General features: G+C 40.5%; 1 protein-coding gene across 3 annotated transcripts in view; it reads left to right on the plus strand.

Annotated features, from left to right (window-relative positions):
• Positions 1-24,083, plus strand: part of disc1 (DISC1 scaffold protein) — a 101,458-nt gene extending 77,375 nt beyond the window's left edge. The window contains exons 12-14 of one of the 3 annotated variants that reach the window (XM_079559736.1): positions 6,585-6,629; positions 14,153-14,275; positions 23,157-24,083. In XM_079559736.1, the coding sequence (XP_079415862.1) occupies positions 6,585-6,629; positions 14,153-14,275; positions 23,157-23,336 (348 nt within the window). In that variant the 3' untranslated portion in view covers positions 23,337-24,083. Of the gene's footprint in view, positions 1-4,328; positions 4,365-6,584; positions 6,630-14,152; positions 14,276-23,156 lie in introns of those variants that run through there. The other 2 variants (XM_079559737.1, XM_079559738.1) reach the window with 2 other exon arrangements.
• The last annotated feature ends 2,911 nt before the right edge of the window (positions 24,084-26,994 follow it).

Here is a 26,994-nt window from a genome sequence, read left to right on the forward strand (position 1 = left end):
GTCCACCAAACCGATGGCGCGATGAGCGTTAACGCACACAGAAAGATGAATAATAGTGGATTCTGAGCACAAGTGAGCACATGTACGCCGTGCGCGATTCCCGAACATGAGAAAATGAAGGCGGCTGGAACCGGTTCAAAACTACTTCCAAATAAGTGTGATGACAGAACACTACGAGGTCGACGCTTTGCTGTGAGACCCCACAAGAGAAAAATCTGGAATGAAAAATAATTAATTGGTGTACTGACCAGATGGTAATTTGCCATAGCAACCTGATTAACATAATGGAGCATGTGCGGTGAAGAAGAGAAAAAAAAAAACGGCATGCTATCTTTCATTATTCTATATTGTTAAAACACCTTTGCTTTGTGTAGTTCATTTAAAGCACCCACAGCTGTCCATGCACTGTGTTTAATATAACAGAATGATTAAACACAAGAAGAATTAAATATTAACTTCTTACTCCCCGCCTAAACCGAGTGCATTTCCTCTCATCCAGCTTTACACAAATCTAAGAGCCTCTCAACTGGAGCGCAATAGTGTAATGCCTCATTTGAAAGCTAAGACCTACACGGTGGCGCAGTGGTAAGCACTCATGTCTCACAGCTCGAAGGTGCCGGGTTCCATTTCCAAATCAACGGGGCCTTTCTGTGTGGAGTTTGCATGTTCTGCGTAGGTTAGTGGTAAAAAAAAAACATGTACAGTAGGTGAATCCTCCAGCCAGGTGTTTCTGACACACCAGCCTGGCTCCACATCATGGTCCCCGAGTGACATCGAGGATGGGTCAAATGCAGAGAAGTAATTTCTCTACAGAGATGAATAAAGTGTAACTTAACAAATGTTATAGTAACCTTTTTGTCACGTTGTCACCACATTTTTGTCACGTTTTTGAAGCGTTCTTGTCGATGTTTTCGTCTGTTTTTTATGTTTGTTTGTTTTTTGCATGTTTTTGCCCTTTTTTTTGGCTTTTTCTACGCTGTTTAAATTTAGTTTTTGTTGCGTTTTTGTTGTGTTTGCCACATTTTTGTCACTTTTTTTGGTCACTTTTTTGTTGCATTTTATCCTCGTTTTCGTCGCTATTTTGCTTTTTTTTTAGGCTTTCAGATTTGTGTAATGCCAAAATGTGCTTGGTTCAGATTGGAGGTTAGGAGGTTAAGCTTATATATTATAACAACAAAAGTATAACATCTAAAAGAAAAGATAAGAGAGCATTCATTCAGTTTTGAGTCCGGTTCACTTTGACCACTTCTTTTCCTGCAACAGCGCAAAACTGCGAGTCAATCAATCAATCAATTGTTTTGTGTAAATATCACAACAAGAGTCGCCTCACAGGGCTGCACAAACATGAATACAATGAAACAAAACAATGTAATGCTCAGGCAGACTTAATGTCTAACAGCAGTAATGTCCACATAAGCAGGTAGCAGCAGATGGTCCGATCGTGTTAATAAATCCGCCCCGCGGCGTCCCCCGCCCTTAGACTGTCCTACCCGGAAAGGAAAGACTCAAAAACCCAGTGGGAGAAAAGAGAAACCACAGAAGGAGAGATCCACTCCCATGGACGGACAGGCTATAGATAGACCCAGGGCTGATGAGAGAAAAAACTGTCCTCTTCATGTTTCAAGGCCATGATCCATCAATGAACCCACTCTGAGCTCAAAGTTGTTGTCATCACGGCGCCATCAATGCTAAAAGTGAAAGCTTGCATTTACTGCTCTACTGCTATTTCCAATTCATCAGCCCAGTCTCCCTCTCCTCACTATTTTTTATTCCTTATATAATTACATAAAACAGAATATCAGTGCTGAGGTCCAAAATACGTCCTCATTATGCATAAGAGGAGATGAACTTTATAAATATGGATGACATGTCAACTTTAATGTTAGTCAAGATAGATTTAATTTAATTTTTCTTATCTTCTCTTAATGACTTATTGCGCATAGCCTACTTCACCTCTCTGTTCCATTCATGTTTATCCAGTCTTTCATCCTGGGGTCAAACGTGAGCAGTTTTCTTCTCCATCTGACCTCAAATTAAGCTTATTATATCTCTCTCCACTTGACTGGAAACGACATTTGCCGTAAAAAACACTGGGCTGAGGTCAGAATGCACAAGTCTCTAGCAGCAGCAGACGATCATTCCACTCGCTCCGAGGCATCTCTAAATGAGGAGGAAAAAATGTGGATGTGAGGGAAGCAGCGGCTCGGAAAACTCCCGGCGTCTTTGTTTCATCGTCCACAACAGTCGATTAAACACTTTTACTTAGAATGCATCTGTGTGTGTGATGTGTGCGTTTGATTGTGCGGTTTACTCCGCATTGAGAGGTAGCTCGGGGGAATCAGGAGAATGTTTTTTAGATGGTACTTGTTAGAGCTGCCTGGTTCAGATCCAGTTTAGTCCTTGTACAACAATTAAGATGTTCTCTTTCGTTGCTTATATCTTACTCTGACATCGGTTTGTCCTGTTTGTTTGAAGCGCTGAGTTAGACCTGCAAATTTAGGACGCTGCTTAAAAACCTCTTAACCCCCACCTGAACCAAAACTCATCATCTACAAAACTCATCTAAACAGATGTCGCATTTTCATCACACATTTTTGACACTTTTTTGTAGCTTTTCTGTTATTTTTTTGGTGCATTTTTGTCTCTTTTTTGTGGCATTTAGTAGATTTTTTGCTGCATTTTCATCACACATTTTTTGTCACTTTTCTGTTATTCTTTTGTTGCATTTTCGTCACTTTTTTGTTACTTTTTTGTTACTTTTTTGTCACTTTTTTGTCACTTTTCTTGGCTTTTTTGTTCCATTTTCATACTCATTTTGTCTAATATTTGTTGCTATTTTCTCCCTTTTTTCCCAAGAAGCTTATAGATTTGGGTTAGGCCAAACTGGAGAAAATGTGCTCAGTCCCGGTGGGAGTTAAGAGGTTATAGCCTTTTTTCTTTAATTTATGTGGACCAATTTAGTTCTTGGGTTTGACTAGTTCTTTCGGCCTGACTTCCAGGATTCAGACCTCCTTTACTCCCGGCTTTGTTGATCCCTGCTGGGAAACGTGTCCTCTGCATTTGACCCACCTCCAGAATTTGAGCCAGACTAACACTCGGAGTCGCTTCGCTCTCGTGTAGACCTGGTTCTGTTTTGGCGCTGGCTGCCAAGTGTTTTCGCTTGGCTCCGTTTTATTTCATCCTTCAGTTAGTTTAGTTTTGATTTAGTCTTTGGAAAAACCCTTTGGGCTCCCTCGGACAGCACAGTCAATTGAGCATATTTAGTGAGAATGTCTATTGTTCGTTCCTCTGTTTGTGTGTGTGTGCGTCTTGTGTAAAACTGTATGTTCAGACGCCTTATGTGCTGGTCTGTCCCGTTGTGAGTTCCAGCCCAGCGCCTCCGGGCTCTCTCTCTCTCTCTCTCTCTCACACCCTGCCTCCTCCCACGCACTCTCGCAGGCTCCAGTCTGAGGAACAAAGCCAACACGAGAGAGTAGTAGAGCACAAATGCGCCTCACAGACATATTTTAAGGGTCTTTTTAGTCTCACTATTTGCTATTATTACAGTCATCAACATTTTCTATTGTCAGCAAGGAAATTTCCTCGTTTGTGTTTGGACTTAATTGACACTTCAACCACTTCTGATAATGGCCAAAAAAGAAATTTTATCTCACATTTTGCTATAATTGCCTTTTTTTTTTTTTAAATGAGTTACACTAATCTACTGTAACACATTCTGCCTTGTTGGTGATTTTCCTAATGGCATCTTGGTATAATTTCAGAAATAACTCGATAATGATACTTTCAGACTTCATAGCCTTTGTTGAATAATGTTTTTGCCAATTTGTATTACCAGGGAAATGTCTTGTACCACTGCATTGCATTACTGTGAATACTATACCACTTGGTGACCGATCAGTGTCTAAAAAATGGGTATAGTCAAATCTGACCAACACACTTTTAGGAATAATTTAAATTTGCTGCCATCTATTTATTCTATCCCACATTTCATCATTTAGCTGGACGTTTTATTTTCATCTGAATCGCGGGCTGTAACTGGAGCATGTTCCCCAATGTCTGCAGGGGGTGTCTGGGTTTTTATTGTTCATTGGTTTAACTTTTGCCTCAGTTAACATCTCCCTTTACGCACGGCCCATTTCATTACCTACCATAACCGTAGCTCCTCTTCAATGATAATTTACTTGTCTCTTAAATGTAATGTGTGTGAATTTTTGTTTGGCCTGTTGTTCCCACTTCTGTGTACCCGCATGATTAACTTTGAATAACTGCATGGGTCTCTATACACTCTGCTTTTCCTTTGTTTCTTCTCCTCTTTTCTCTTCCCAAAGCCTGGTCCCTCCTAACAACCATCCAACTACTGAAAGGTGAGAACGCCCACAATTTGTCTCCAGTGACAGAAGCGGGCAGAAGAAAATACCTGCTTCTAGCCTTTTCGTCTTGCCTGATAGCTGTGTTGAAGTAGCTAGTTCTAGTTTTAGTGATGAATGATTCTAACTGGTTGCTGCCGAGTTAAGACAGGATTTGTTTCAGTCCTTTAGTCCTTGTCTGGTCACCATCAACTCATTTCCCAGCAATCTCAAGTAAATAGGAAGAGGGGAAAACCAATCAGCGAAAGGGTGGAAGTCTGTAAGGAATTCATGAATGTATTGTTGGATGGAACATACTCTCCTGTGCTCCGTCCATGAAATGTGGACGCTGCTCAGTAACAACGCATGAGAGCAAATAAACAAATCTGATTGCACGGTTCCGTCTTGGCTTGGTTCTCATTCAGTCTTGGTTTTGTTCTTGTTTATACCTGACTGAGACACTATTTGATACCAATATTTAAATTGATTTGCCAGTAGTCTTGAAGTTCAGTTTCCTTTAAATTCTCTCATTCCATACTGAGTGGTGATAAGATACATAGATGAACACAGCTGCACCAACCACTCACCCAGGCCATTTGCTATTTCCACATGGTCTCGGTCTCCAGGGCCAATGTACTTAGATGAGATTGGGCCGTCTCAAGGTGGTATAACTGCAATTATTCACAATATAAGGTATTTTGTTTTCTTATTTTATCTTGAAATTATCTCTCGACTCAATGCTCAAAGGAAGGCAAAAAAAATAGCACAATATTTTCTTAGAAAAACCATGCCTGCGTTCCTTGTCCTTGTGAAGCTTCAAACCTTTCAAAAGTATCTAGTGCTTTTCCACACTAACATGTAGTGCTTCATCTATTGAAGGTCTATTTGTCTCCTTTCCATTATGAACCTATAGAGCATTGTAAATGTGATGTTACATACAACCACTTAATGCATCTCTCTTCATTAGACTTCACATGTCATTGAAGTGGCTCTACATGTTTGCATCCAAGGACCCACTTCTCCGGAGTTATTTAATTAAAGCGCTGGATGTTTCTGTCTCAAAGCAACATGTTTTATCACTAAGATGCCTGAAAACCTTTCCACTATGGGCACCGTTAGACAATATATTCCCTTGAGATGAAAGATTCTCAAGTATGCTGAATAGCTGTGAGGTTGTTTCTGTGGTGACCTAGTCAAGTATAGCAATGTATAATATGCAGCCCCTTATGCAAACATCAATGCACTGACAACTATTCTAACACCTTTCCATCAAAACACGGACTTAATTACAGTAATGTGAGTTGTCATCTCCACTTACGACTGTCCTCTCTCTTCTAATGTGCACAATATCACCACTACTCCCTTGGACATGATTGATATAGACCACTACAGACAAGGAACACATATACTCTGGCTTTCACTCCAGCATAGTGGGGGGAAGTAATGCGCCTTAATGTTGAGTGCCGGCCGCCATTGACCAACAAGAAGAAGAAGAAGACCAGGAACCAAACACTACAGTTTTGCTGATGTTAAACCTGCAGTGAGGGGTTTCCTGGTGTTTGGATGTTGTCACTCACTTCATCCATCACTTTGGCCTTCATCAAACTCAGCTGGCTAACCTGGTTTCAGCAAATTAAACTTGAATATTTCCCTCCCACTAGGCGTCGTGATGAATGGATGAATTAATGGTTGTCTTCACCTGCTCTGTCAATCATCATAATGTTAAACCGGACATAAACATCCATCAAAATTCAGTAATAAATGATCAATTACAAAGCTACAAAACGTGAATAAAAAGCTACCTGAGTTTATTTTGATGGAGGCAGAAAGAACACTCACACAGCCTCTTCTGTACCACTATTTCCATTTCTCATCATCAATGTGCAGCTTGAGTGGCTGCACAGGTTACAATATTAGATCTACAAAAAAATTACCAAAACCCATTTGAAGTCAATTCTAATACACCCCACAGTCATAAAAATCCAGCCCAGTTTCTAATCACCTGTTTCCTCCTGAAGAATGTTGCTCTTTTGAATACCATCTCCACGCCGCCGCACAGATGAGACCGTTAATCACGTTTTTTTGTCAGTTTTGGTGCTGAATAATTACACTCTCTGCTCATTACGGGGATGATGCCGCACACATAGCGTACACACACGCCACATAGTAATTGCATTTTCAATAATTCATGAAGGTGGAAGACTTAACTTGATGTTTTATTCCCTTATTTTGTTGCAGAAATTGGAGGAGTTTTTGTTTTGCGTGGAGGACAATGCCCCAGAGGTGAGTGTAGACCTCATGACTGTATTTTATCAGTGTAATTAAAGTGTCATTGGGGTGGAACGGGACACAAAGGGATCAATTAGCTGACCTGATCTTAAACATGGCCCCTGCCGCGTTGTCGACTGTCTGATCAATACCAATTTACATGAGAAAGTCTTGTCACTACAGCGTGCACAATGCAGTTTACGTAACAAAGAGTTTTGCTGAGCTGGCGTTTTCAGCACCAGCTTTATATTCATTAACCTGCATTTTCTGTCCAGCTAACACATTCACGATGCTTTACCTTAATTTAAGGGTTCAAGATTGCATTTTCTATATGTAACACTACCATAAAAATAGAAACATTGTATTTTTAAATACAGAAAAAATTAACTCAATTTACTGTCGGGTCACAACTGGTAACATCCAACACACTGTAGTGATGAAATGCTTTTAAGTGAACGGCAACTCCAGTATTTTCTTGCACAATCACCTGGAGCTCAACAGCCGAATAAAAAAAAAAGGATTTTTTAAAAGGTGTTCGACAGTAAGTGTGTCACACATTTGCTTACATAACTACTTTCTATAAAATGGTAAATGGACTCAACTTATATAGCGTTTTTCTACCTTCATCAGGCCCAACGCGCTTTACAGCAAGGACCCGTTCACACTCTCATTCATACACCAGTGTACGCAGACTCTGGAGGCAAGGCAGGTGAACAGCAGCGTGACCTTCCGACCATCTGTGCCAGAAGCAAGGTGGTACAGTGGTCTTATACAGTTAAAGAGATATTTCAGGATTTTTCACATAGGGCCTCATTTCCTTGTTATCCAGAGTGTTGTTGAATTCTGGAGATTTATATATATTTTTAGTTCATGCTGTCCTTTTATTTGAAGATTTTAGTGGTGCTAAGCTAGTGCTAGGCTAATGCATGTCTATGGTAACTAGTAGCCTGCATTAAAAACAGTCTGACTCGAGCACAGTGCACATGAGGCAAATCACTTATAACACCAGACTACCGATATAAATGTCTGTGTTGACTGAATCGTTATTGAAATATAACCATTTTGCATGTAAAAGAACTTATATTTGAGCTGCATCAGCTTCCTGGTTGTAAACTACGCAGGGGCGGAGTGATCTGCTAGGTTACCGGCTCTACAGTAGTTTGTTTGCCTGCGGCCAGCTTTACTACACCTGGAATTCACAAAGGAGCTTTCTACAAATCAGATATGGCAACGTTTGGAGGACTACCCGATGAGTTTGAAGAGTTTTTTTTAATGCAGGCTACTAGTTACCATAGACATGCACTAGCCTAGCACTAGCCTAGCACCACTAAACTCTTCAAATATGCATGAATTAAAAAAAAAAAAAGAATTCTCCAGAAACAAGACTCTGGATAACTAGGAAAAGAGGCCCTATGTCAAAAATCCAGAAATATCCCTTTAATCTCACCAGTGCGTACGTGTCCTTGGGAAAGACACATGAATGTAGCGTGTGACTGCGTAATTAGTGGCGGCTGTGGCTGATCGGTAGTCACACTTTCATCAGTCTATCTCAGGGCAGCTGTGGCTAGAGAAGTATCCAGTAGAGTGAATGACAAATATGCAACTTCTTTGAGGGTCCACAAAAGTGCTATACATATTTCTGTGATTATGGCACTTCGCTATCTTAATGCGGGCTCAGCACTATTGTTGTCTGGAGGTTTGAGCAAAATATGGCCCTCACATCTATTGTATGATGAACATTTAGTGCTGAATACAGAACTGCCTTGCACAGAGGGGGAAAAGTGGGTCCCAGGTGTCCCCTTTTATAGGTTTTCCATCACAAAGCATGTAGAAATTATTCATAGCACCACAGACTGTACACGGGGACCGTCGCTCAGCCTGAGTGACTGTGAATGACATATAAATGATTAGTTGCAGTAAACCATGATGCATCCAGGTGCCACTATCTCTGTTTTTACAACTTGGAGGTGGTCTGTTGCTGCTGTCTTGGTTTCGTCGTGCGTTTGACCTCATTCTCCTCTCTGTAATGACTTAAAGTAAATGATTTCCATTTAGCTTGTGCTGAGCTGCGGCCCTCGTGATGCCACTATAGAGATTGATTTGCTGTGTATCCCAGCATCACTCTATTTCCCCCTAATCTCTTCTAATTGTACTTTTATCCTTTCAAGGTTGTTCATTCCCACTCTCATTTGGCCCCGGTGAAAAGTTGTTAAAGCTTTTTGATTAGATATGGTAATCAGGAACTTGTGATTAACGTCTTACCAGCTCCATAGGACTGGTTGTGTAAGAGCTGATTGTTATGACCCAGTTTTCAACAAAAGAACGCCAAAGGATCATTTTTTGTTTGCTGTGTTTGTGTTTGTTTTCTTGCTTTTGCACCTGTGACAAAGCACTCCCACTGATCTGTGTGCAGCATTGTGAAGCTGTCAAGCGCTCACTTCAGTCGACACCAGTGTTTTGTTTAACGTTTTGAATGCCACTTGTACTGTCTGCACTCATTGTCGATGATTTGATTTCTGAACTGGAATTGTTTTTACTCGATAAGTTCCTTTGAAGTGATAAACTGGTGGTCATCGTAAGACAAACCTGTTGCTCTGCCAAGTCTTCTTTTTCTAACTATTGTAAAAAACCTCACGCCAGGACAAAATAAAACAAAAAAAGCCGTCTGCAACTGGAATATCGTAGAATAGCAATCCTATAACAGGGGTTCCCAAATTTTTCAGGTCGCGACCCCAAAAATCACCAGACCAACAACTTGGGACCCCAGCAGTATAATGTGATTGTAAGATTTTAGCTGGTAACGATGGCCTCTTACTAGTGATGGGCAAAATGAAGCGAGGCTCTGAAGTGTGTGTTGAGCCAAAATGGGCGTGCCTGATGAACCAGTAGATCATGTGACTGAAGCCTCGGTTTATGGAAATAATGTATCAATGTTTTTTTTGCAAGCCTAAAAATTTGCTCTTTGAACTCAAAACGTGTACACATATTATATTTCAAGTGAGGCACCAGACAAAAGGAAAATAAACATACTTTATTAATTGTAATACATTCAAATCAGCAGCAGGTGGCAGCATAGAGCGATGCTTCAGTTTGAACCATTGGTTGGCACAGGAGGCCGAAAAGCCTCATTGGTTCATGAGGCTTCATTTTGCCCATCACCTCTTCCTAGCCCAGGATAGCCGTAGCGCCTGAGGTGCTGAATATAAAAGATGGAAACTTCAAAAAGGTGCGAGCTCTTCAACATTTATTCACCAAAATCACCAGGACAGTCCGACAGCTTTTTCTCCTCTACAAACAACAGGCACACACACAATCGCCCCAGTTCCCTTAAATATTGGGGTAGGAACCACCACACCCAATTAGAGGGTGAGAAAATATTCCAAAATACATTGCATATAATATTTACAATTATAAACACTTATTTACAATATACAGTGCATCTATTTTTAACATTAGAAAGTCGTCTGGCCTCCTACTAATTTACCCCTTATAAGCTTTAGTCAACATCACACTAAACTCCCCAGTTAATAGCACTTGTGTTAAAAAGTATGAATGGCAAAGCAATTTGGCTGCTCCACATAAATGTATATGATAGTGCTCTTAATGAGAGCGTTTTATGTAGTCCTTGTATCTATAATGACAGCGCTAATGTTAATACATTGGTTTCATGTCGTGCTTTTCTGTACTCTGTATTCTCATTCAAGGAAGGACACAACAGTATTCCACATTTCGTGCAGTACAGAGCCGCTGAACTTCATGGATGATCACCCAAACCACTGAGCCACTGATGTTTCCTAAAAGTGTCCCCGCCTCCAACACAACCCTGTATCCCTTTAACCACTTTCCCAAATTAATCAAAAGCTAGTTAACTTTTAGAGTTTAAAATTAATTTGGTTCCTTTATTATCAGGGTGCAGACTAACGACCTTTGCTGTAATAAGGCGTTGGTGTTATTGCTTGGCTTTGCTCGCTCTGATCAGGGCCGGTCCTAACAGCACCTATGGGACCCTCCACAATTACATCCAGCCTCTCACTTATTATAGTTTAAATAAGCATAGCTCGTACATGTGTCCTACATTGAATCCAGGAATAATTTGCTTCTATTGGCTGAAGTTTAATACAGAGGTAATTAAATATCATAGCAATGGACGTGTGTGCCTTATATGAGGTATTTTTAAACATTAAACGAGCACCTGAGCCAGAACCATGGTTTAACAGAGCTGCACGATATATCGCTCACCTAATATTGTAATGTTGTAGCAGTAGGTGATACAATCATAGAAATACCTTGAGCCTGTTCCTAAAAAATAAAAATGTGGTGTCTTTTATCATGAACATAGTATAAGTTGATGTTTAGTGGCCATTGGATGTGTATCTCACCCCATGAAAAGTAGAAATGGAATGGAAAATATAATTTAGCATTTGGCTCAGAGGTCAATTTGCACTAATTCTTATCTAAAGCTAAAATTGTCAGTACATTCATAGATGATTTCTAAGAAGGCTTTGATATCACCTAAATGTGATCATATCATGTGACAACAGCTCAAACATCTGGATCTCTCATAATTTGCGATGTTTGATGGCTAATGCTAATGTCTATTGGAAAAATACATTGAGCAGGCTAACAAACCCTGAACAGTTTCCCGGACTAGGGGATTGAACGCTGAGTCTCTTTTTTATTTTTATGGATGGTGTTTTATGGAGAGACATTTTATATCTAAACGGAAATGGTACAATTTGCTGATAATTAAATTACCCAATCTCTTTGTTTGAATAAAATGAAACAAAGATGAAATGATTGAAATAATCATAATAATCAACATTTATTGACCATCACAATTTTTTCTCATATTGTGCAGCCCTAATTGCGATTACTGTCGACGGTACAGTATGTGGCTTGTACAACTATGCATTTTCACGAAAGAATTAAAATGAAATAATATTGATGACTGCACCATGGATAAACTTGGCTAATCTGGACCATACTGGGTCTAACCGAGGACAATAAAACTAAGAATATAAAACAAGTGTATTTTCGAACATAACAAAAGCTAAACCCAGACAAGTGTTGAACAAAATCCACAGTGTGTCTTCACCGGCTCTTAAGTATAGCAAGAATAAAGGAGGTGTTGATGCACTTGGCCAAATTGTCTTGTAGGAAGCTTCCTTATAGTGGAAAAATCACTTTGTTTTGATAGCTCCGAACAGCTAGTTACTAACAAACTGTCATTTCGCCCAGTGTGTCTCTTTTGTAGCCTGTGGTCCTATTGACTTTACAGAGATGGACCGCGGCCTGTGAAGTACTGAATCAATCCAGTTCTCAAAGAAAGGGTCTTATCTCTGCCAACCCTCACGGAGAAAATACAAACACTTCGACCAAAATGTTGAACTCATTTAAGGTTTGCTCGTCGCATCAGGACAGAAACGAAATAGATTCAGTTCACTCAATGTTTCGGGGTATTTGTCTTTGATGTTGTTTTGATTGTTGACTTGTTGACTTGATTGTGCTTTTTTAAGTACTGGACGTTTTAAAAGTGACCCTATGAGCTTGTGGTATCGGGTGTTTTTAGTTAGCCTACTCATGCAGCTTTATGCCCACACAAAAACATATGCCATTTACTCCTCCCATTTACCTTGCTCTGAGTAAGTGACAGGAGGATGTACCAATCACAGTGAAGTGTTAGCTCTCAGGTGAAGCAGATTTTTAAGACAAATAAAGCTGCCATGTGCACATGAATTTTGGGAAATTTGCTGCAGAATTCAGTGGTTCTCAACTCATGCAGCTTCTGGACCCATTTTCAACCCACGAATCGAAGGCAAGACCCAAATAAAACTATTTATTTTCCTTTATAATAGCAATAATTTGACCCAGGTTTTTAACATGCAATCTCAAAAGACAGCATTGAACTATAAGAGTGACTCTCAAAACCTTTCAAAATAACCAATCTACTATCATTTTTTGGTCCCACGACCCACTTATGGACCCCGAACCACCAGCTGAGAGCCACTGATGCAATCCTTTTTGCCCACCTCTGTGTCTGGGCTGCCAAATATTTCAAATTTTGGATAACATTGAAAAGACAAGCTGACACCACATGCCAGGTCTATAAAAACAAGTGAGATTTTACTCCTTAAGACATGGACTTGTTCTCCGTCTGTATTTTTTGTCAGAATTTGCACCAATGCCTTGTCCCCAGTCTTGTCGCGTTTCCCTTATTTATGTTGTCGTATCATAGATTGCTTGAAGCCCCATTTAAGTATCCAATTACACATGAATGACTTGTTTTGCAGCGTCCCTGAGGCCTATTGTTGCTTCTTCAGGACAGTTACATCATTCGCACAAACAACAGAGCTATTCCAGGACACAGAGATGACTTTGCTTTGATCGCTGTGACACCTTCGCGCTGCGGGGACTTCTTATTTTCCACCTGAAGCCATGAGTGGGATCGGAGAGTGGTCCTGTGCTGTTTGACACTGTGGCTGTTTAGTGTGTGTGTCTGTGCTCGAAAGTAGGACGCAGAGTCTGCTAGTGCTAAGGGGCCTGTTCTAATTATGGCCGGCCGTGCTGTGAACGCTCTGCCCCTGTGCTCTCTGCTCCTGCACCAGCGCCACATGCCCGGTGCTTCTGTATACAAACTCATACAGACTAAAACATACTCTCATACAAGCTGCCTCCTCAGGTGAACCGGCGCGGAAAGGGCGCATATGGCACCCCTGCCGCTGGATTGTGAGCATTTTGACCTTAGTATTGAGTTGAGAGGACTTCACGAGCACTTCTCGGTTATCCACAGTCACACTTGAGTTGGTAAAATGGCAAAAATCATAACGCCATTTTTGTTGAGCCTAGTTGAGCCGCAATTATTATTTTATATACTTAGGCAAAAGACTGTGATTGAGCATTGGAAAAGCTCTGAATCTGTGACAGTTTCTTTGAGGATGCTAAACATGTCTTCTTGATTGGCACTGCATAGTACAAACAAGTTTAAACCATCAATGATGAAATTATACATGAGCCAGACAGACGGAGTTGTCTCTTTCTAAAGCAGGTCACACGACTAATTATAAAATCCTTTAGAAAATGTAAAATGTAAAGAATATTTTGTCTCGTTGGCTTTTTTTTTGTCAGACGACTGCTGGTGTGCACCGTCACTGCCAGAGTCTAGACAGTGAGCGTTACAGCTGTCAGTCACCCATCAGACTGAGACTGGTCTGAATTCATTTACTCAAGGCATCTGTCTGAGCACTTCGATCAATGACACGTGTAGTTTAGTTTTACAGACATACTATACAAGCCTGCAATGTCTCTGTAAGTACTGACACATCTATATTATTGCCATATAAAGCTTACATTGAACTTTGGTCCTAACCAAAAGCGTGGTAGTGCAGTATAAGTAAAAGTAAAAGCGTGTTCTGAATCTAAGCTCTCAGAAAATAGCCTTGAGCGTCAATAATCATGTGCTTTCCCACCACAAATGAATGTACACTAACATGGGCTTGCATTGAGCGGTGTTGTTTGATGACTACTTCATTTGATTGCAGGACGGGGGCAGCGAGGCGGGGGCAGGAGACCTGACGGAGCAGTGTGAGCTCATCAGTGACCGACTCATGACTCTGGAGGAAGAACTGCAGATGGCCATCCATAACCGGGACCAACCCTTAACTCATATCCTTTTAAACAAGTTTTCAATGGTCGCTCAGGATTCTCAAAGCCTGTAGTGTTTAATGGATATATGGGGTAGATACACTTGCTATTGCATACAAAACATATACAGTACTGTAGACATATTTAAATGTTCATTTTTTCTAATCTTCACAATAAGGTGTATCCTTTCTTCATACATTTAAAGAAGAACTAAGTAACTTGTTCACCTTAATAAATCCTTTTCGTAGTCCCTCTGGGGGTAATACAAGTGTTAATGGGATGATCTTTCTTCTCCCCCTGTTGTCAAACCACGCTTGCAGCTTTCCCTGCTTCGACACGGAGGTACAATACACACTAATAGAATCACGAAGAAGAAGCTAGCAGGCTAACAGGTAAAGCTCACTGTGGGCTAGCACCACTTTATATTATACTAGCTGAGACCCGGCCTTCGGCCGGGCCTCGCTAGTCTCCACATTTGATATTCTGAGATTATGAGTGATTACAAAGAAATGTCCAACCCGTCACACAGTTCAGCTGTAGACCAGTGGTTCCCAACCCATGCCAAAAACTATGGCCACTACAAATGAGTAAAAGAATGAATGCAAAAAAAAAAGTCAAACAAACTGCAATTGGAGTGTTTGATGCACCCGTGCTCCTTTCTTATAAACTACAACGACAATATGTTCGCTAAACTCAGGGAATAGAATTCAAGAGACAGTGGAATAATTATGGATAAATATTAGGGGTTCAGCTCTAACGCTGTGGTTCAAAGTGCAGGACCCGTGGTTTGGTGCATCACGGTAGTTTACAATCCAAAAAATAATGAGTAGGTTTTGAAATGAAATAGCCTAATTATCGTTGTTAGACAGTATTTATAACCTTAAAAATGAAATTGGCAATGCTTTCCAAGCTGCTTTAGAATGAAATGTACCTCTGGGCTCAATACGTGAAAGCAAAATAGAAAACAAATGGTCCAGCAGCAAAGGAAAAAAAAAGATAAAAAGAAAAAAAACTACGCAGTGCAGGCCATGCGCTCGTGAAGTTGTAGTGTCATTTTCGCTTTTACGCACACGGAGGATAAATCAGTCGGAGCAGCGCGTGTGATTAGAGGCTCGTGTTTGAGGAGGTTTTGGGCACGCACGCACACGCACACACATACGCACACGCACACGCACACATGGCCCTGTTTGGATGCGCACGCGCACACATACATACACACACGCGCGCACACACACATCGCCCTGTTTGTACGCGCGCACACGCACGGCAGTCAGATCTCGTGCACTCACGTTTTTGTGACAGCGGGTTGTCCTCGGACAGCAGCACCGCGGTCCATATGGACCCGTGGGCGATGCCCGCGGCCGGTGCGACTCGTCACGTGGGGGCCGGCCGCGGATGTAATAACACCAACCACGCACACACTCAGTACTGTCGCCAGGCTTCCTGGTGTTCCCAAACGGTCTCCCATCCCAGTCCTAACCAGGCCTTTCCCTGCTTAGCATCGGAGGAACGGTCTCCCATCCCAGTACTAACCAGGCACTTTCCTGCTTAGCTTCAAAGTCGGTATGGGAAATAAACATGGCGGCGCCCAGGCGGCGGCCATTGAGATAGCGTTTTCTATAATAGATTAGCATTATTTACAGCCAAGTTTGAGTGAAAAAAATCTCTCCATTGTGTAATTGGATTGTGGTAGAATGTACAATATCCCTCTCTCCCTTTGTCTTTTCTGTCAGCGTGGTGTTTACTCTCACGGACAATTAATGATAAAAAAACCAAAAAAACAATGTGCTACGACACATGCAGTGACGTATATGGCCTCTAGGGGCCAAAGTTACTTAGTTCTGCTTTAAATGGGGAATTAATATAATAACTTCTAAGACTATCTTTTTTTCTGAAGAATCTGATTAAGTTACATCTAATTCTTAATCTGACTTATTGAGCTTTAACCCTCAAAACAAGGTGAAACTTGAATATTTACAGATGTATTTATTTTTGGTAATAGCCGGTGTATTCAACGACTAAATACAATGACCACAATCCCTTCTGGAAAACAAAACAAAAAGCTGTTTTGCATTATTGTATTGTCTGATAACAACTAATACCGCACCTCTGTGTCTAGTTCTCGCTGGATCCTATCTTTTCCCGCTCGCTAAAATACACATCCCACATGCCTTCGGGCTCTCTCAACCTTTTAAGGGAAAACCTGCTTCATCTGTCATTGAAAAGGAGCGAGATAAACTGGGATCTGAAGGGGTGTGTCGACTGGCAGGACGTCCAGACCCGGAGCTGAAGTCCAGGGGAGATTATTAGAGGAAGGGGATGTAACTGCCATTCTTTCACTCCTGGCCCATGTAGACAGGGCTTAGGGAGAGAGGGAGATGTCACTATAATGAGGCTGCTCTGTTCATATCTTAAGGCGAGAAGCGCTACAGTTGATTAGGGGTTTTACCTTTGTTTGGGCTAAATCTGCTCTTCTATTTGTTTCTCAGTATAATTAACAATACTACCTGTGACCTTAAGAAAAAACAAAAAGCTCTGAAAACACCTTATGGGCATTTTTAAATTATTTTTTATGCCGAGACTAATCTGCAAAGCCTAGCACACGCATGTAAGCTATTAGTTTTACGATAAATGGGCTGCGCTGCTTTAACATAACAATACAGCGGACGAGGATATAGCCTCTATTCACTCTTGGTCTAAAGCCAATAGGAAAGGCAGAAGAAGATAGAGAAATGTCACTGTAATGAGTCCACTCTTGTCCTATCTTTAATGTCCATCCCTCTGCCGACCTGCCTCCTGCCCCCTGAGCTCATTCAGCCGCAGGTGAAACTACAATACCCACCATAACGACTCAAAGGAAGCTGCTCAGGCTGATTACGGCTCGCAAAACGTCATTTTCGGAGCTAATTAGAAACCTGATTGAAAATAGATTGCTGTGTTTTTTTTCTGCCCTCTGCACAGAATCAAGACAAGATGGAGGTAACAATTTATGAACGTTACAGCGAGGAAAAATTGCTCACTTGTCCTGCTTTCTTGTGGTTCGATTTGCAGTTTTGTCTCCTTTGGATAGACATATGGGATTTACATGAATGTGTCAATACAAGCAGTTAAAATGATTTGACCAGGTGATAGATTCTGATGTCTAGACTTACCAGGGCCATGTCTAAAACTCCAGCTCTTGTGAGAGAGCTTCTTTTAAAAGACACAACAGACTGGCGATGCTGCTCCACCTCATGTCCGTCTGAGGTGGAGAGGGTAACCGCGATTGTTAATTCTTGATTATGTAGTAATCCTAGTATTCTAGTCAGAGCCCTTTGGAAATCGATGAAATAAGTAAATGCTTCTCAAACTTTTCCCACCAAGTATCACCACATAAAATATTAATAGGCCTAAATCAAGATCAGATCAGAACTAAAGCGGAACTAAAGCAGAACTTTAGTCAATCAACCAGAATTGCAGATTACCCAAATTAAAGAAAAAGAACCACATTTTTAGACAGTGTTGGGCAAGTGACTTAGAAATTGTAATACTATTAGTGATTACAGCTTTAAAAATGTAATATTGTTTGTATTACATATTACTGTTTCAAAAATGTAGCTGAGTTACACTACTTTGAGTTACTTTTGAGTTACTTTTGGCAAAATATAAACTGAAATAGTTATAAAGCCACCAAGCAAAAGTGCAGTCAGAGATTTCCTTTTCCTTCCTCGTGTTTTGTTATGACATTACAGACGGCAGATCTTAAACACCAACCTCCAACTTGATATGTTATGCTGCATTTTATTTGAGGGGAGTTTGGCATCTTTTTGGTTCATACATTAAAATGTTGCTTGAACTTGTAATGACTAATATTCCCATATTTTGTTTAAAGGGGCTAAATACAAGTTGGCCATTTTATACTCACTCCTGCCACCTCAGGTCACCTTCTATATTAAGCTCGTGCATGACGGCACTTCAGACCCGAATTAACACCTTTTTGAGTGACAGTACAGGATTTTAGAGGCAGTTGTGGTGAACAGGTCTGAGCTCATTCTACACCTTAGGACATTGTTGGAACATGTAGGGGGAGAAAAATACTTAATTTTAACATTTTTAAACTCTGTATAGTCCCTTTAAGACAGTGAAGTGCTGAATCTTCAAATGACGATCCCTCCAACTTGGCAGATCGTCACAGGTCATGATACGTATTTTGTTGTCATACTGACCAGACCTACATTTGCCTGAGCTCATTCTACACATTTTTAATCTCTGTATAGTCCCTTTAAATAAGATGTTATATTCCTTAGTTGCTTTAAGGAATAGGCCACCGTTTGTGTATATGTTCTTACCTGAGCTTAGACGAGTTTGTGTGTGCCTTCAGTCACGCAAAACGACCAAGATGTTGTTAGCATTTGGCCTCTCCCAATGTATTCCTATAGCTCCAAACGTGGTGAAATTAGCGACCAAGCTCTTCCACAGGCACGCACAAAGACCAGACAGGTATGTATCAACTCGTCTAAGCTAAGAACATATCTCAATATGGAAAAACAGTGGCCTGTTCCTTTAAGAAAGTATTATATTTTTGTAACTCATTACTTTTGTATTACGTTACCCTCAACACTGGTTTTCGAACCCCTAAAGCATAATTTAGTCATGCAGATAGTTACGTATAAGTATTTTTTTTATTATTATTATTATTATTATGACAGGCTTCACGTAGCATAATCATTGCTGAAAACTAGTCGGGTGGTCTCGATATTGTCTGTTCACTGTACATTAGGAACAAAACACTTACTTGTATGCCTTCGATGTCCTTCAGTGCGGCTGTCTCTTTCACTTCTGATTAGAGGCTGGGCCCCCGCTGTGCTGGCAGGGTCAGCCTGGCCCTCCACATGTCCACATGACATGGATGCAGCCTGGCAGTCAGAGATAGACACAGATTGGGCCGCTCCTCTGCACCTCTCTGCTCCCATCTCCTCGCATGTCACTCATCTCTGCTTTTTGAAGTCCCTGCAATGAGGAGCGCGGAGACGGGACAGAGATATTATTGTTGGTGTTTTTGTGTGGAAGTGAAAAGAGGTCGCTTTAAAATCAGATATAAAGCACTATAATCCATACCTCTCTCCAAATTGTATTGATTTTTATTGCACAATTTTCTAAACGTAGCAGTTTCCATAGAGTAGCACAAGAAAATTGAAAAGGTGCATGTAAAGACGTCAATATTTATCCATTTAGCTCCACCTCTTCTTACTGAAATAACATTAAAACAAAATGAGAGCAACACACAATAAAACATTGATGACCAAACACTACATTTTTAGCATCACATTCAGATTTATGTTTCATCTTCGGGAAGGCTTTAAACAATGTACTGCTGGTTTTGAGAATCTCACACAGACATATCAACAAGTGTCATAATGTTAATATGAAGAAATGCAAGAAAATAATCAAATGTGTATCGTGAGGAGAACCCACAATACCAATACTTTTACTTATATATGACACACTAGACACAGTTTTTGCCAAAACACAGTTAACACGATTACAAGACTTTGCTAAAGACAGGAAGTGACATAGATGAAGGTAAAAAATGTTAAACTGTTGCCGTGCCGACCATGTGAAGTCAATGAGAAATTAGTCAAACTGCTATGAAATGTTACCTTTTTCTATGGCTGTGTCCAAATGTCCACCCTCGTCTCTAACCCCTCATCCACTACATAGGTCCGCACTATATAGTAGACTATATAGTCCACAGATGCTGCTGGAGATTCGGACAGAAGTCACTACTTTCTCCGAGCTGCGTGACATCACTGCGCTGCGGTGAACAGATTTTTTATTTATTTTTTTAAGCTTTGGCGCTCTTACAGGTGTTTTATTTGACATGTAAATTAAAATTAAAACCATCATCACAAAAAAAAGAAAACACTCCAGTGTTAGCTCAAAGACGTGCAAAATGTAGGTCAGCCCGGTGTCTGAAGCGCCAGCAGAATGAGTGAACTACGTCTGCTAAAAGTTCGCTAAACTCCGGATATAAAGTATTTCTGCGATAAAGACCAACCAAACTCATGAGACAGTGGAAAATCTATGGATAAATACGAGTCAGATGCATGATATTTAACATGGATTTTAAATGAATGGCTTGGATTATTCGAGAGGAAGCTATCGGTCATGTAACAGCTCAAGCTAAAGGTAAGCACCTAACGTTAGCATTCGTTCGTGAGAAATACACAACACACGACTGAAACAGCTGATTTCATTCAGTCGTGTTGTTTGGTTCAAAGACGTGTCGCTGTCAGGCCTTCTTCTCCGACTCTCGCAATGCATTGTGGTCTATATTGACCCGTTCAGTGACCATCGCTGCTCACTGCTTTTCCGAATGCATTGTGGGAAATTTTGAGTGCACTACTTTTTTCTCTCTGAACATTCGAACACCCCTACAAAATGGCGTGACCACTATATAGTCACTATATAGGGAATAGTGTGGACATTCGGACACAATGTCACTTCCTGTCGGCAGCAAAATAACTTTTCTGCCCAACATTTCTTCATTAAAATTGCTGCTTCACTAAAATGAAATGATAATTATGCAGCTGATGAACTTGCAACTGTCATCATCCATCTAAGTCATATTTTCAAAAGTAATACAACCGGTCACATGCACTTTAATCATTGTCTTTATGTAGCTACTATTAGATAACATATACCAAAGTCTATGATCTTCTTATGAACTGTTCTTTGCATGTACTGTGCTTTCATAAAGACAAAATAAGAAGGCTTTTGCTTCAGACGTTATAACCTCTCTGGGCTTCTTGGCACAACTTCATCTTCATACTGGGACGGTCCTGTCTTAAAGCCGTCCTGTGGCGTGCAGTATTCATGAGCAGCTCTTTAACGGGTGTTCAATTATAAATGAGGACAATCTGTGTCCGTTCACAGTAAAATGAGCCGCCGGGCCCCATCTGCCGCCTCTGTGCTGTCCCTCTGATTCGCCACTTGAAACCGGACACTCGCGCCATTAATTTCATTTCGCGACCAGGTTAAACAATCCCCCTCCGACGACGCCCTCTGTCCCGTCTCAACCGACGCCTCATGAATAATTGAACTTCTCCGTTCGCCTTCTGAAAAGCCCAAAGATGAGATGAAATCATGAATACTGAATCACACTGGGGTTAAATTGTCTATGACTTGATGATCCGTCCGGGTAATCTGTTTGAGGGGGTCCAAATTGGAGGCTGATAACTTCATCTGGGTTTTTGGCCGTCCCATGTCATTACCATTAACCGTCCCAAGCCCACAAGTGTTGAAAATCTGCCCTGATTTTAGTCTGAAAGCTCAGCGATCATTAGCCCCGTTTCAATCGCCTTATTGCTATGTGTATTTTGAAGTGTTGCATCAAAAAGCAATCACAGAAGCCGCAAACATCAAAATGAAACGCTCAATCTGGATGTTTCTTATACGAAGAGATTCTTGTTTGATCTCAACTTTACCTGCCAATCCAACTTCACTTGTCTCGGCTTATTTTGCTGGATGTTCGTTTAAAGGAGCCATGTTGTGCAAATGACTTTCTGTTACGATGTTACACTCATCAAAAACATATTTGCTGATCTTTGGGGGGAACTGCTGGGACCTGCCATAGCTCCTAAACATACTCGCATATGCGCACCTGACAAGTCCCTTAAAGGGACTATATAGAGGTTAAAAATGTTAAAACTAAGTATTTTCCTCCCCCTACATGTTCCAGCCATGTCCTAATGTGTAGAATGAGCTCAGACCTGTTCACCACAACTACCTCTAAAATCCTGCATTGTTACTCAAAAAGTTGTTAATTCGGATCCGAAGTGCCGTCATGTACAAGCTTAATATAGAAGCTGCAGTTTTGCATAAGACCAGAGGTGGCAGTAGTGAGTATAAAATGACGTGCTTGCATCTAGCCCCTTTAAGCTTCAAATTCTGTTTAACATCTTAACCCCAGCCTTAACCAAGTGCATTTTCTCCAGTTCAGCTTTACCCAGGTTACACACTACACACAGAGTAACACCTCATTTGAAAGCTAAGACCTACAAAACTCACCTGAATGGATCTTTATCCTCGCTTCAGCACTTTTTTGTTGCGTTTCTGTTGCTTTCTGGACACACATTTCTGTCACTTTTTCATTGCTTTTTTGCCACGTTTTTGTCTAATTTTCTAACATTTATAGATTTGGGTAGTTCAGCTTTACCCAAATCTATAAACGTCTCGACTAGAGAGCGACAATGTAAGGCCTCATTTGAAAGCTTAGACCTACAAAACTGATCCTAACTTTTTTGTCACATTTTTGAAGCGTTTTTTGTCGTGTTTTCGTCATATTTTTAGCTCTTACGTCACGTTTTTCTCGTGTTTTCATCACATGTGTATCACTTTTTTGTGGCTTTTTTTTTTTTTTCACTTTATGGGTATTTTTCCGCTGCTTTTTCGTGGCTTTTTTTGTCACGTTTTCGTCACGTTTTTGTCTTTTTTTTTTCTCATTTTTTGTGTAGCTTTATTCCATTGCTTTTTTGTTGCGTTTTCATCACGTATTCGACAACTTTTCGACACATTTTCGTCACGTTTTTGTCGCTCTTTTGTCACTTTTTTGTTGCTATTTTGATGCTATTTTCAAAAAGCTTTTAGATTTGGGTAAAGCTGAATTTGAGAAAATGCGGTCGGGGTTAGGAGGTTAGAGTACAATAAAGCCATACTTTAACCTTGTATTTATCTGCTTGGTAACCCAATGTGACCTGTCCCTGTAATCCACAATTTCAGCTTGATTTTATCCTTCCCCTCGCCATCGCCATTGAATATTCAGCGCCACTAGTGTCAAACTCCTTCCTGATTTTCGTCTGGGGGTCTGCTGTTATTTACATATAAATTCACTTGTTGATTTCCTTGACTCTGACTCTCTCACAGTCTCTGGAGAAAGAAGTTCAAAATGTGAAAGCCACTTTGCAATCGATGCTCGCTCAGCTCCAAAAAGACGAAGAGGGCGGAGATGATGAAATAAATAAGTTGGAGGATGATGACCTTATGGAAAATGGACTGGGGGAGGAGGAGGACGAGTACTTCAGTGACAGCTGGGACATTTGAAACACAGCGCCACAGTCTTTTAAGGCTTTCGCTGCGGGACCCGAGCTCCGCAGTGACTGACCTTATGTCCATTAACTGTACCACATCTGCTCTCCCTGGTCCCAGACACTTTCCACCACACAGCCAGTAAATGTCAATAAGTTCAAGAAATACAACGGAAATCCTTTTTTTTTCTTTCTTTATATAGAGAGAAATAAGAACTCGGAAACAAAAACATGTGTGAGTTGAATCCATTTGGCTGTGCAAGGATTGAAATGTCAGTTTACAAAAAACATCAGAGCAAAAACAGTACGATAGTAAGTGCCTTGTCACACTGTATGCTATTTTTGTAAAGAGATTTGGCTTTTTGTACTTTGTCACTAAGTTTTTACTTGTTGATGCATGAGTTTTAATATGATCATTCCATTTATTTATGTTACAGCTATAATTGTAACTCTGTCTCGTCAATAATAAGTCACTTTTCACAGAATACCTTATTATGTTATCTTTGAGAAAACCATGGCCATCTGTCTTAGGCCGCAGTGTCACTGAGTTTATAAAGTCTAGACTTGTTTTTTAAAGACAGGGCTATTTGTAAGTTTTGACCTTTAAAAGCATCATCATTAAAGAAGTATTGTCTTGAAAAGAAGCATATGCATAAAGATAAACACCGCGCTTGAGTTTCTGTTTGTTGACCACTAATGTGTTTTGTGTTGGACAAATGCACGTTGTTTTTGTAAACTTTCTATTGTGTGTTTTATTTTATTATTGGGGGCTGGTTTTTCAACAATCGGCCTTAATTTACTCCGTGCATAGCTTCACAACAACAACACCACTCAAGAAGTGACTTCCTGTTTCGATCCAGCACACCAAAATAAAAGCTTATCTTATCTATCTTATAAAAGCTTATCTCATTCATTAGTTCAACTTTCTTTCTGCCGAACTATTAACAGACAAAACACTTAAAATGTGTGTATTTAATTATATTCTTGTTATGTAGCAAGTACCTGCTGAACTAATTAATGAGATGAGCTGTGTGCTTTTATTTTGGTGTGCTGAAATGAAACAGGGCTGTGTTGTTTTTTATATGATTTTATACCGTACAGTTACGTTTCTGCTTTTGCCCCTCATAGTAATTCTATCAAAGGTCCCTGTAATGCGTACATAGATACATAAACATGAAATGGTTCCTGTTGAGAAACCAGCCCCTGTGCCTGACTGATTGTGGTGCTAATGAATGTGATCTAACTTGAACACTTTATTTCTTTATGAGTGACAACATATGGATTATTTCATGCCTTATGTATTTTATATATTCATGAAGAAAACTGAAGGAAGATAAATTATAATTGGACTCTACTTCAGTGTCTGTTTTGTTTATCCTTTCAATTGGCTTCATCCCATTGGTTAGCAGAGTAACACCTAAAGCTGTAGTTGTAATTACAAGAATTAATGGTTGCACTGGTGGTAATAGTGTTCGTAATGTCTTATGTTATTAATGTCGACAGTGGCTCCGGTTCAAGAGTCATAGTTCAAGTCTCAAATCTTACTGGGACATACTGTTGTTGTGTCTTTAAGCAAGACACTTCACCTACTCTGCCTGTGTGAGTGTAGTGCATGATGCTGGTCAGAGCAGTAAATGGCACAGATGGACAACCTTGCTTCCATAAGTCTACCCCAGAGCAGATGAGGTTCTTACTATTGTAGCATACAAACAGCAACAAAAACTAACTTTACAAGTGAAAGTTAGGCTGTTTAGCACACTACAATTTAAGTCAGGATATAAGTTACGACAGCCCAAGCAAGGGCAAAATTCAGCCTTTGAGCAAACACAATAACTTGTCAATTCCTTTAAAAAAAAATCCCTTGGAGAAGCCCTAGACTATTTTTAGGCCAATATAATGTACACTAGTACTTGTAAATGTGGTCACTAAGAATGAATGAATTCATGAATGAAGTAAGGGAGTCCAGTTATTCTGATAATGGACCTCGGAGTGCATTATCCCGGTTATACCATGGTCCTGCGAACTGAAGCTGTTCATTGGGACCTGTTTGCTTATTTTTTTAAGTCCTGGGCAGGAGTTATTTCACTTTTTAATCTGTTTTACCTGAAAGTAGTTCCAGCTCAATTGTTTATCGATACAATGGAAACAGCTGCAGTGGACTGATATAGAACGTGATTTAACAGACACCTTCCAGCCAGTCAGAATGGAGTATTCACCCAGATCATGGTATAACAATGAATGAAGACCTTTATTGTCATTATACAAATGTATTGAAATTGCGTAGATCAAGAGGCCCACCATCCAGAAAACTTGCACACCCCTGATTCAAGTCTTGATAATACAGCAGTAGTAGTAGAAGTAGTGGAGAAAGTATACTGCTATATTACAGTAGAGTGAAGTGCTGTTCGGGGTGGTGGATATCATTGCAGTAATAAAGGCCTTACATTGAGCTCTTAAGGGGATACAAGCCGCACTATTGTTATCTATAGTCAGCAGTCTTGTTCAGGCTAATTGGAAAACACAGGGCAGAACAGTAGGAAAGACAGTGCAGTGTTGGGTTGTTCTGGTCTAAGGCGCTGATCCTCAGGGGCGTTTCAGGAGGTGTCAAAAACAACATGACGTTTCCCCTTCATCCTGCCAGGACGAAAGCCGCAAAACACATCTGCTAGTGACAAATAAAAGACAAACAGCTGGGTCATAATTAAATCTGGATCAGTCACTGTGCGAAATGTGCCAAACCTGAGCCGGAGGTGACCACAACCAAAGACAGATGTTTAAAAAGGCTTTTGATACAGAAAAACAGGGCCATTGTAAAAATTAAAGATTTTTTTTCTTTATAATTAAGTTATCCTGGATTGGATCATTGGGTTTGTTATATACAGCCTGTACATCTTTTTGTGTATTATATTAGACCACATTTTAACTGTGAAGAGGAACTTGTTTACGCTTTAGCACTTGTCATTCATTCTTTTCTAATTACTGTAATCTCTCTGCATTTATTGGCAATACAATACTGATACAATTACTGCCATCATTCATTATTAGGCTTCTGAAAATGGCTCAAATCACAAAAATGAGTTGTTTCCCGCTCCAGTACTGTCTATAAAAGTGTCTACACCTCAATAAAAATATGACTATTGCTTGTACCAGAGGCTTGATTTGTTTGGCACTGAGCTGTCTGGCAGATACGAGCCTATGATCCATGCGTTTCACTGCTCAGCTCCACTCCACTGCTCTGCACTAATGAAGGCAAAGTGGTCCTTCCTCATCAGGACGCCTCCTCCCGGTGACAGATCGCGGCTTTTTGAAACTCGCACCTGTGTTTTCAGAGTTACATGAGGTCAGTGGCTCGGGAAGTGCACGGGGAGGGGCTGTTGCAGAATGATATGAGTGATAATAAGCATGCCTCGCTGTGTTTAGTCCTGACTCTGGGTGGCAGCAGGACAACACTCCCTGGGGTTCTCAGCAACAGACTGTTTTAAAGTCTATTCTCTGAGCACTGGACTTTATATGGTTCACTACAAAAAGTAAATGTCAAGCATTGGCTTAACCTCTAATCTCCCGCCTTAACCAGCACCAGTTTGGTTTTACCCAAATCTAATAACTTCTTACAGCTTACAGTCCAGTGTAATACCTCATTTGAAAGCTAAGACCTACAACACTGATCTATGATT

This window comes from Gobius niger (assembly GCF_951799975.1).
Source record: "Gobius niger genome assembly, chromosome: 7".
Lineage (NCBI taxonomy): Eukaryota > Metazoa > Chordata > Actinopteri > Gobiiformes > Gobiidae > Gobius > Gobius niger.